The sequence below is a fragment of the Manihot esculenta genome, chromosome 4 (genome assembly GCF_001659605.2).
Source record: "Manihot esculenta cultivar AM560-2 chromosome 4, M.esculenta_v8, whole genome shotgun sequence".
Lineage (NCBI taxonomy): Eukaryota > Viridiplantae > Streptophyta > Magnoliopsida > Malpighiales > Euphorbiaceae > Manihot > Manihot esculenta.
In genome coordinates, this window is record NC_035164.2 from 29120495 (window position 1) to 29133320 (window position 12826).

The 12826-nt window shown below is 37.5% G+C and overlaps 1 protein-coding gene across 1 annotated transcript; it reads right to left on the reverse strand.

Moving 5' to 3' along the window:
- Positions 1–11322: 11322 nt before the first annotated feature.
- Positions 11323–11922, reverse strand: LOC122723468 (F-box/kelch-repeat protein At3g06240-like). Its single transcript, XM_043955620.1, has one exon. The coding sequence runs from the start codon at positions 11920–11922 to the stop codon at positions 11323–11325; it is 600 nt and encodes a 199-aa protein (XP_043811555.1).
- Between the last annotated feature and the right edge of the window lie 904 nt (positions 11923–12826).

The following is a 12826-nucleotide window of genomic DNA, read 5'->3' on the forward strand; positions in this document are numbered from 1 at the left end:
ACGACGAACCGGAGTCTATTTTCAACTCCACGACTACAAAACCCTCTATCCAGCCCTTTATGGAATCCTTATAACCCGTGAGGATGGATAAACCCCCACGAGGGGAAAAGTAATAAAAATAGTTACTTGCTCTGACTAGACGAAAAAAGGTCACGGATAGATGAGCCGTGGGCGTAAATCCCCAGCTCAGGCAAATGGATTCAAAGCAACACATGAACAAGATAGAATTTGGGGATAGCATTCGGGGAGTTATCCTGAAATATTGGAAAACCTCGGTAAAGAATGAGGTAAACGGAAAAGTTAGACCAAAGTCCCGTTGTTTAACGAAAAAAACTATGCTACGATCCTTCTGAGGATCTACCAAACCGGGAGGAGGAGGATCTGGAAGAACAATCCTCTCGTTCCGGAGAGGAGCTCGGATACAGTAAAGGGGAGTGTCCAAATACCTCCGAGAAAAGAAGTTAGTTATAGTAGAGGGAGTGATACTGGATTTGAGGTTAAAAACTTCAGGAAGCTTAGAAATTTCCATGGAGATAGAAGAGGCGTACCTGAAAAGCAGGTAGAGCAGAGGAGCAGAGGAAATCGAAGAAGAGCAGAGAACAGGAGAAGGCAAGCGTTCCGAGAAGACAGAGAAAATTCAAAATGCAAAACAGTGATGAGACGAAGAGTGGCTCTGAACAGTTTTGTCCTGGGGCGGCGCGGTCATTATTACACTTGAAGTTTACCCCCTCATCAGTCGGGCAATAACTGACGAGAAGGTAAAGGGGCAATTGATGACCGCTGGATTTCTCCACCCCGGTCAGGGGCCAAGCCCTCAATCACGGCCCATCGCTCGAAGGCCCACACGACCCCAGTACAAACAGGTCCAGCCCGTTCGAACCTTGATACAGGGTCCATATGGATTTCTCAACCAGGCCGACCCAGTCCTCACTGCCTCTCAGGTCGGCCCAGCCCTCACGGCTTCTCAGGATGATCCTCCTTGGGCTCAGTCTTATTCCTATCTCCCGGCCCAACCCGGAATCGGGAAGAAGGCCCCACCTTCAGCCTTGTAGATCCATCCACACATGCACGGAGGGAATCAAGGGCCGTTACGCATGAAACAAGTACTGGATATCCTCGTACGATCGTATCAATATGGCAGAGACAGGTGGTCCAATGATAACCAGGCCGTTGCACGTCACTGGCGGACGAGGAAAAGAGATAAAAGGAGAATGATCATCCCCTAAGCTCTAAGTTTTTCAATATTCCAAAAATCTCTGAAAAACCCTATTATTTCTGGATCTCAGATCATCACAAAATAATCCTAGCATATTTAAAATTCCACCACCAGCCTAGCGGCCCTAGCCTGCATAAAAAATAAACACACTGAGGACATGTTTGAAACTTTTCAGCAGACTGTCACGTATAAGAAGAAGAGGTATAGGAATAGAGCTGGATAAGTGTTGTATGTCACGTATAAGAAGAAGAGGTATAGGAATAGAGCTGGATAAGTGTTGTATTTTGGAGGGAAAAGCTGTTGAAGGCAGTTATACTGTTGAGATAGTTAAAGGCAGTTATTTTCCATTAGCCTTCTTTCTTTTGGTGAGAATATATGCAGCCATATCATGCATGCCAATAACTGAAGAAAGTAATAGTTGCAAAATGCATTACAAATATCCACAGCTCAAAAAGCACACCGATCAGAAGAGCCTCTAACTGGGAAAAAAAGACTACCATGGTTGACCATAAAAATGGTCCCATGCTTAAAATATTTAAAGAGAGTGTTCCTAAGGTTTAGGCAAATAATGATCTCATCCCCTAAAAGGTTCACCCATCTCAGAAGCACGCTTCAACACTTGGGCTAACTCCTGCAAACAATACTCTTCCTCTAACACCACTCACAGATCATAACAATTAGTTCAATAACTTCCATGTTCATGTACACAGCTAGATATGGAAATCTTTAGCCAATCCCACTGCTGACCACCCATTTAAATTATGCACTAATTTCTGTAAGGGAAATTTACAAAGGCTTTCCTCTTAAGGAGCACTGTACCCAACCCCTAAGAATCTCTTTTCCTCTATCTTTATTGGGCTGAATGTACTGAGGTGAAGATATGATTGGTTCGCAGTGAACTTAAGCTGATACACCAATGTAACAACAGCCCTATTCTGGATCTAATAAAATTCCATCCCAGTATCAGGGAAGATCTGGACAGCTGTCACATGAACAGGCAAATAAAATCTCATTGGAAAATAGTGCATGCTCTAGCAATAGCCAGGCAATCCTGCTGCTATATAGCATGAGAAAAAGCAAATACAAAGCGAAGTTTACAGAAAGTCAAAAGATCTAAAGGGACCATTCTACTTTGAGTTTTATTAAAAAATCCTTGCTGATTTAGAGTTCAAATGATCACAGACCTGCTCCTCAGAGCAACGTCTACTAATTTTACGTATAAAAAAAAATCATTATGTGATTTAAGGATCTCAAAATTTTTTAAAAAAAAAACGATGTATTTAAACAAGAGAGAGAGAGAGATCACATATACAGAATACAACAGCAACAGCCATGATCAGAAAAATCATCCATCAGTCTTCTAGCGACAAAGATGCCGCGAGCTATTGTCGGGAATAATATCTGTTCCAATAGATCAATTTTTAAAAAGATTATATAAAAAATATGATACATACAATAAATCAATTACTACCTAACGATCGGTGCCAACACTTACTATCTAATATTTAAACTAAGGTAGATTCTTAATTTAAGATATGGCTGAAATTAGTAATGGATTTATAGAGAAAATAACTTTTCCAAAGTTTACATCTTTTAAGTATAAATTATGTAAGTGCTTAGATCTATTTTGATTGCCTTGCATATATAAAAATAAGTTAGGATTTATTAATGAAGAGTGTACCATCTAAAGAAGAGCCACCTGAATTTTAAAAATGGATTAAAGTTGATAACATAGTGATATCTTGAAAAATTGTCTATACTCTTATTTTAGTGTCCAATATAAGAGAATTTAAGTTGATTTGATTAAAGGTTTAGTGAGTGCAACATGCTTAATTCTATCAAATTAAGAGAAAAATAAGTAAAGTCAAATACGATAAACAAAAAGTATTAAAAGATTCAATTGGACAATTTCTATCTTTTTAGAATTAGATGATTTTCACTTAAGAGTCCAAAAAGATTTTCTTAAGAGTCCACAAAGAAGAAAATGTCCTTTATTAACTGATTTCAGTTCTACCAATTGTATCAAACACAACATGAACTGAATACATAAGCAACATATTAATAAAAGTATTATAACTTTATATCAGTTGTAATTGATGAGAAGAAGCACAAGAGCTCTGATGAAATTAAGAGCTTCAACATTGAGCTGCATCTCCGGAATTTTGCTCATCTTCTAATTTGTTGCAACCCTTCAATGAAGTATGGGACTCCATGTAAGGGACAGCCTGCAAGCAATTGCTTGCATATACTGCTCCTTCTAAAGGAACAGGGCTAATTGTTTCTTCAGGAGGGTTCCATACGAGCAAGTGTTCATTCCACGATGAGAAAAATAGCTCGCCCTTCCTTGAAAATCCTAATGGCAGGGACATCTCCAAATATTCTGGGCATGCTACAGTAAATAATTTAGTCCAAGACTCTTCAACTCCATATTCAAGCAATACCCACAACTCCACATGATGATTAGTAGACAGAGACAAAGCAACATGCTCATTCAAGCAAAGAATTGTCCGCCAAAAATAGCGAGAACTGAAAGTATCTGGTAGAGCTGTTGTTTTAATAACCTCATTGCTCAAGTCGAAAGAAACAATTAAGTCTCGACTATGGTCTCTCTCTTTTGCGCACCAATGAAATGTACCATTTGCACCCGTATGAGCTCTATGATCATAATTATACTCAGAGTCGCCATTTTCGAACTTATAACTAGGCAACTCCAAAGAATTCAGAGAGACATCAAGTTTTCTCCAAGTATCATCCCTCAGACTATAGATCTCCGCCAGGTAATCACATTGGTTATCATGAGTCAAATACTGAAAAATCCTGAGTACTTTGTAATCACATGTTGTGGAGTCAAATCCAAATTCTACAATTTCCAGTGAAAAAGACTCGGAAGGAGGATGTGAAAGATTGGATTGAGGTAGTATCTTAGTTTCAGAAGTAGTTGGGTTCCATAGAACAATATTACTCTCGTAGTTGTAAACATCATCCCATAACCCAAGCAAATCCCCAAAGAAATATCCATCACGGAGGCAAATTACACCATTACAGCAAGAACCCACGATGTCAACGAAAGAGCATTTTTCCATTATATCATGAGGATATGGAATTTCTTGTGGGGGAGACATGTCAAATGTATCATTGCAAAGAAAAGAAAAAGCCGCCAAATATTCAAACCTATAATCATCATATTTGACAAGGATTTGGGAATTGGTTGTAGAATCAGAACAAGAGAGTAGGTTTTTATATACAAAATTAGGATCAGAAAAGAGAGCACACCAAGATCTGCAAACGCACCTGAGTCTAACAACACTTCTAACGGGTAATTTGAACAAGATGTTGAACACCAAATGCTTGGGAAAATAATCAACAGCCATGGTAGATATTGGTTTTGTTGATGAGAGTCCTAAGCAAAATAGCTGAAAAATTGAAGGACAGAGCACAATTCCCACAAGTAGAGAGATTTGTAAAAGGATAGAGCCTCAAATCCACCTAAAACAGAGGCTTGCACATAAGATCCCCAGTTTTGAGAGCGAGAGAGAGAGAGGAAGGAATGGAGAGGATGTTCGGAAAGGCGTGTGAAAATGAAGAGGACGGAGATGAACTCTTAGCCACCACCACCGTGTTTGATTCAATTTCAATTCCTAAAATTTTGTGTAATTCGATTAGAATTCAATTCTACTTGTATGGGATTGGTTACAACTAACACTAATTCCTTTAAATTTTGACGAAATTTAAAATGAATTCAACATGTTTTATAAATTAAAATGCCCCTAATAAATTTTTTCCATCCCATCATCGGATTAGACCATCCCCTAGTGGATCCGCGCGTGGAGTCATTCCAATTTGCCTTAGCCACGAGCTGGAGTGTCCGCGCTCTATACTTTATTTCTATCTTGATATTGCAAATTTAAAGTCCTGTATCACCACTGCTTCCCTTACCAACCTTAGAGAGGCTTCTGTCAAAACGTCATTTTTCTGCCTTTACTTTTTTAAAATTCAAACTCTCTAGACTCTTCCTCTCGCTTTGCGCTCTATACTTTATTTCTATTTTCTTCTGTAAAATTTCTTTGAGATACGTCTTCTGTTCTTTAATAGTTGCCCCAATCTTCTTGATATTGCAAATTTAAAGTCCTTTTTCCCTTACCAACTTCTTTTCTGAAAAATATCTAGATACCTCCATTTATCGTGTTAGAACTCCCCACTACAATGAGAAGATCATTCTTACCGTTTCTCCACCGCCGGATTTGATTGATCCCAACGGAATTGCAGTTTGATCTTTCTTTTTTATCAAGTAGCGTTATTTTAGTTTAACATTTATTTGATATAATAATTAAATAATTTAATTTTATAACATATATAATCATTTTAATTATTTAATTTAAAAATAAAATAAAAATTAATAAAATTTAACAGCTTGATAATAATTTTCATTGTTATTAATTTGGACTATTAATAAAATAATAATTTCATTTTTTAATAATAATAATAATTATTATTATTATATTAATTATATTAACCATAGAATTCAACCAAATACTATGTAAATAAAAATATGTAGATTTATTATTATATTAATTATATTAATCATAGAATTCAACCAAATACTATGTAAATTTAAACTATTAGCTTTCAAAATTGATGTGTGCTCAGAAGACATGATCCTCCTAATGTAGACCCAGCAGAACACAAAAACATATATACAAAGAAGGGTTGTTGAGAAGACAAACATGAAGAAGAATCGATAATTTCTCTGCATCAGAAAATTTTCCTTTAGACACATTATCCACAAATTAACAAGGAAAGATATTGGGTGACGATCAAATTTACTGCAACAATTGTCAACCCCATACCAGAAACATGTTTCTGATAATATGTGAACAAAGTCTCATATAATATATTAATATTGATCCAGTTTTTAAACATCTATTGGTCACACGATGTGGATAATATTTGAGACCAAATCAATCAAAGCTTGTGTCCATGCAATTATCATCTTCTGTTTGGAACAGAAAAGAGTGAAATTCATCAGGAATGATGAAAAAGAAGAGAAGAAAAGACACAACACAAATTAATACCTCACACTCAGAGGATAATATTATTTAGTACTAGTCACTAACAATTGATCAGCTTGGCAATAGTAAACAACTCTAAACAAGGGATCACTTACCAGCCCAATACATTGTCCAACCCAAGGACAGTGATGGTCAAATCGTTCTACGCAGTTATTGCATATTGAACAGTGTGAACAGCGAGGAGGTCTGTAAAGCATGCAAGTATCACAATACTTGATCTTCACAACTGCTCCATTGACCTCTACCTCCTTAATGCGTGGCAAACGTAACTGTGGAGTTTGTCCAGGACCAACATCTGCAGTTCCATCAAAGCCTTCTGGTTCTGGAGGATGTGCATTGCGGGGAATTATGCCAGGATCTCGTCCAGAGGTTAGGAGGAGAAGAACTAAATCCTGAGACATCATACATGTTGGAGTTCAATTTAATTGAAACTCAACACTATCTTTAAAATTCCATATGCAAAACAATCCTAGCATATTTAAAATTCCACCACCAGCCTAGCGGCCCTAGCCTGCATAAAAAATAAACACACTGAGGACATGTTTGAAACTTTTCAGCAGACTGTCACGTATAAGAAGAAGAGGTATAGGAATAGAGCTGGATAAGTGTTGTATGTCACGTATAAGAAGAAGAGGTATAGGAATAGAGCTGGATAAGTGTTGTATTTTGGAGGGAAAAGCTGTTGAAGGCAGTTATACTGTTGAGATAGTTAAAGGCAGTTATTTTCCATTAGCCTTCTTTCTTTTGGTGAGAATATATGCAGCCATATCATGCATGCCAATAACTGAAGAAAGTAATAGTTGCAAAATGCATTACAAATATCCACAGCTCAAAAAGCACACCAATCAGAAGAGCCTCTAACTGGGAAAAAAAGACTACCATGGTTGACCATAAAATTGGTCCCATGCTTAAAATATTTAAAGAGAGTGTTGCTAAGGTTTAGGCAAATAATGATCTCATCCCCTAAAAGGTTCACCCATCTCAGAAGCACGCTTCAACACTTGGGCTAACTCCTGCAAACAATACTCTTCCTCTAACACCACTCACAGATCATAACAATTAGTTCAATAACTTCCATGTTCATGTACACAGTGTAACGACTCCAAAATGGACCGTCAACGGCGCTAGGATTCAGGTCGGCTTAAGGCCGCCAAAACTCGTAGCAAGCCTGCTATACTCTCTGTGTACCTGTAAAACTCATACATGATCATATATTTTCTGTGGAAATAAAACCTCTTTGCTCTGAACCAAGGCTTAACCTGTGCATGCACTATCTCTGTACTCTGTACTCTGTACTCTGTACCCCTGACTAGAGCTTGCTCTAGCTGGGCTAACTCATACCTGTTAAGCCTGGTTTTTCACATACAGTAAAACAGATATACATATACAGATCATGTTATGAACAACATCACTAAGTCAAGCACATCTCTACCTGTATACACAACTATTACATCTTTTTCATATTACATGTCCACTCTAAGCTATTACAAGTCTCTTTACTCTTTACTCTTTTGGCATTCTGCTGCTCTCCTTTCTATACTGTACACTGAACCTGCAAAACTGGGGTTAAGGGAGTGGGATGAGCTCTATAGCCCAGTGAGTAGAACAGGAAAACATCTCATTAAAATATGATCTCATGGAATGCGTCATAATACAGACAAATCACATCAAGAGTAAACCTGTCACCACATAGTCCCAGTAACTCTGTGTCAGGGCGTAGAATCGAGCACCTAGTCTTCCTGTCATATATGTATATGTGTATATAACACCTCTGTACTTACCATTGCCAGGGCGTAGTCAAAGGCTCCTGGTCTTTACTATAACTGCCAGGGCGTAGTCAAAGGCTCCTGGACTTCCTGTCTGAGACTATTGGATCATTCAGCATTCACTCACATCATCAAATAACTATGCAATGCAACATATTCGTGTACGCTAATGCAAACAACCTGCTGTATACTCATGATGCATGAACTATGCTGAAAGCAGTTTATATCTCAATTAAAAGTATTCAGTTTAGTTCCACTCACCTCTGGCTATCTGGACTGACTAACTCTGCAGGCTCTGAACACTCTGGAGCAGTACTCACTGCTGCTCTCTCTGGTTCCTCTGGTCTGTACCTATACAGATTGACTCAAATGAGGGACCAAACTAGCTTATGAACAACTCTATGAAACTCCCCAAGAATCCCCTTAAACTCACGCTAATATCCATGCAAAGCATGCAAATGAAAGCTAGACAGGACACTTTCGGCGGCAGGTTCGGCGGCCGAAAGTCCTCTCCAGAGACGAAACTCAAGCACCTTCGGCGGCCGAACTTCCACTTTCGGCTGCCGAACCCTTTCGGGGGCAAGTTTCGGAGGCTGAAAGGCACTCCAGAGACGAAAGTCTCTAACTTTCGGTGGCACCTTCGGCGGCCGAACTTCCCTCCAGAGCCGAAAGTCCAAAAGCTCGGGGGCAAGTTTGGGCAGCCGAAGCCACCTCCTCTCACTACCTCAGAGGTTCGGCGGCTGAATGTTCTTTCGGCTGCCGAACCTGAGTTCATCAGCAGGGCAGAAACTTGCCCTGCCTCTCGCCAAATGCCCAAAACTCCTCTCACACGCAACCTCCTCTATCCTCCACTTGCATACACTCATGTATATGCTCAAAGGGGTCAAAAACTAGCTAAAAACCCCAAACACACAACACAAACAACACAGAAACAAGCTTTATGCACAAAATCATCAAAACCTCTCTTTTTTACCCTATTCATGCAACTCTCTCCACAAACCCCATAAAACCTTCAAAAAACATAAAAACAAGCTCAGGATCTTCACTTACCTCTTGAAACCAAGAAGATGAACGATCCTCACGTGGAGTTTTGGAGCAACTCTCCTTCAAACTCTCCAAACTTCACAACTTTGAGTTTTTAGCTTAAAACCTTCAAAATACCATCAAAACTAATCAAATCTTTGCAAGATTGAATAAAAACATGACAGAACACACACAAAGGACAGGGTCTCACCTCAGAAGACAAAAGAAACGGTGCTCTTACCGCTTCAACCGACTGAGGGCCATTTATAGGTGGCTGGCCAGACCACCTTCGGCGGCCACACGTGAAACCGAAAGCCATGCATGTTCGGCGGCCGAACCTCAACTTCGGCGGCCGAACCTGGCTTTTCTGCCTTGGTTCATTTCATTCACAAAACTCATTTCCTTATGCATTAACACTATAAAACATACCAAAACATATTAGAAAAACCATCACTCTCACCCTTCTAGAGCCTTCCGACATCCGAAACTCCATCGGAAAGTAGAATTTCGATGCCGGACTCTAGCCGGATATTACACACAGCTAGATATGGAAATTTTTAGCCAATCCCACTGCTGACCACCCATTTAAATTATGCTCTAATTTCTGTAAAGGAAATTTACAAAGGCTTTCCTCTTAAGGAGCACTGTACCCAACCCCTAAGAATCTCTTTTCCTCTATCTTTATTGGGCTGAATGTACTGAGGTGAAGATGTGATTGGTTCGCAGTGAACTTAAGCTGATACACCAATGTAACAACAGCCCTATTCTGGATCTAATAAAATTCCATCCCAGTATCAGGGAAGATCTGGACAGCTGTCACATGAACAGGCAAATAAAATCTCATTGGAAAATAGTGCATGCTCTAGCAATAGCCAGGCAATCCTGCTGCTATATAGCATGAGAAAAAGCAAATACAAAGCGAAGTTTACAGAAAGTCAAAAGATCTAAAGGGACCATTCTACTTTGAGTTTTATTAAAAAATCCTTGCTGATTTAGAGTTCAAATGATCACAGACCTGCTCCTCAGAGCAACGTCTACTAATTTTACGTATAAGAAAAATCATTATGTGATTTAAGGATCTCAAAATTTTTTTTTTAAAAAAACGATGTATTTAAACAAGAGAGAGAGAGATCACATATACAGTGAATACAACAACAACAGCCATTATTGATATTCCCAAGTGATCAGAAAAATCATCCATCAATCTTCTAGTGACAATGATGCAGAAAATTTTAAAAAAAAATGATTTTGTTCGAGTTATTGTCGGGAATAATATCAATTTTTAAAAAGATTATATAAAAAATATGATACATACAATAAATCAATTACTACCTAACGATCAGTGCCAACACTTACTATCTAATATTTAAACTAAGGTAGATTCTTAATTTAGGATATGGCTGAAATTAGTAATGGGTTTATAGAGAAAATAACTTTTCCAAAGTTTACATCTTTTAAGTATAAATTATGTAAGTGCTTAGATCTATTTTGATTGCCTTGCATATATAAAAATAAGTTAGGATTTATTAATGAAGAGCGTATCATCTAAAGAAGAGCCACCTGAATTTTAAAAATGGATTAAAGTTGATAACATAGTGATATCTTGAAAAATTGTCTATACTCTTATTTTAGTGTCCAATATAAGAGAATTTAAGTTGATTTGATTAAAGGTTTAGTGAGTGCAACATGCTTAATTCTATCAAATTAAGAGAAAAATAAGTAAAGTCAAATACGATAAACAAAAAGTATTAAAAGATTCAATTGGACAATTTCTATCTTTTTAGAATTAGATGATTTTCACTTAAGAGTCCAAAAAGATTTTCTTAAGAGTCCAGAAAGAAGAAAATGTCCTTTATTAACTGATTTCAGTTCTACCAATTGTATCAAACACAACATGAACTGAATACATAAGCAACATATTAATAAAAGTATTATAACTTATATCAGTTGTAATTGATGAGAAGAAGCACAGAGCTCTGATGAAATTAAGAGCTTCAACATTGAGCTGCATCTCCGAATTTTGCTTCATCTTCTAATTTGTTTGCAACCCTTCAATGAAGTATGGGACTCCATGTAAGGGACAGCCTGCAAGCAATTGCTTGCATATACTGCTCCTTCTAAAGAACAGGGCTAATTGTTTCTTCAGGAGGGTTCCATACGAGCAAGTGTTCATTCCACGATGAGAAAAAATAGCTCGCCCTTCCTTGAAATCCAAATGGCAGGGCCATCCTCAATATTTCTGGGTGTGCTACAGTAAATCATTTAGTCCAAGACTCTTCAACTCCATATTCAAGCAATACCCAAACTCCACATGATGATTAGTAGACAGAGACAAAGCAACATGCTCATTCAAGCAAAGAATTGTCCGCCAAAAATAGCGAGAACTGAAAGCATCTGGTAGAGCAGTTGTTTTGATAACCTCATTGCTCAAGTCGAAAGAAACAATTAAATCTCGACTATGGTCTCTCTCTTTTGCGCACCATATGAAATGTACCATTGCACCCGTATGAGCTCTATGATCATAATTATAATCAGAGTCGCCATTTTGGAACTTATAACTAGGCAACACCCAAGAATTCAGAGAGACATCAAGTTTTCTCCAAGTATCATCCCTCAGACTATAGATCTCCGCCAGGTAATCACGTTGGTTATCAAGAGTAAAATACTCAAAAATCCTGAGTACTTTGTAATCACATGTTCTGGAGTCAAATCCAAATTCTACAATTTCCAATGAAAAAGGTTCAGGAGGAGGGGGAGGATGTGAAAGATTGGATTGAGGTAGTATCTTAGTTTCAGAAGTAGTTGGGTTTCCATAGAACAATATTACTCTCGTAGTTGTAAACATCATCCCATAACCCAAGAAATCCCCAAAGAAATATCCATCACGGAGGCAAAATTACACCATTACAGCAAAGAACCCAATGTCAACGAAAGAGCATTTTTCCATTATATCATGAGGATATGGAATTTCTTGTGGGGAGACATGTCAAATGTATCTTGCAAAGAAAAGAAAAAGCCAAATAATATTCAAACTATAATCATCATATTTGACAAGGATTTGGGAATTGGTTGTAGAATCAGAACAAGAGAGTAGGTTTTTATATATACAAAATTAGGATCAGAAAAGAGAACAACCAAGATCTGCAAACGCACCTGAATTAACAACACTTTAACGGGTAATTTGAACAAGATGTTGAACACCAAATGCTTGGGAAAATAAATCAACAGCCATGGTAGATATTTTTTGTTTGATGAGAGTCCTAAGCAAAATAGCTGAAAAATTGAAGGACAGAGCACACTTTCCACAAGTAGAGAGATTTGTAAAAGGATAGAGCCAAATCCACCTAAAAACAGAGGCTTGCACATAAGATCCCCAGTTTTGAGAGAGAGAGGAAGGAATGGAGAGGATGTTCGGAAAGGCGTATGAAATTGAAGAGGACGGAGATGAACTCTTAGCCACCACCACCGTGTTTGATTCAATTCAATTCCTAAAATTTTGTGTAATTCGATTTAGAATTCAATTCTACTTGTATGGGATTGGTTATAACTAACACGATTCTTTTAAATTTTGATGAAATTTAAAATGAATTCAACATGTTTATAAATTAAAATGCCCCTAATCAATTTTTTCCCAATTTTTTTTATTTTATTAGTTAATTAAATAAATAACTGAAAATTAATAAATTAATTAAAAATATCAATAATTACAAAATAAATAATTATACTTTTTAATTTATATTTTAATTGTATTT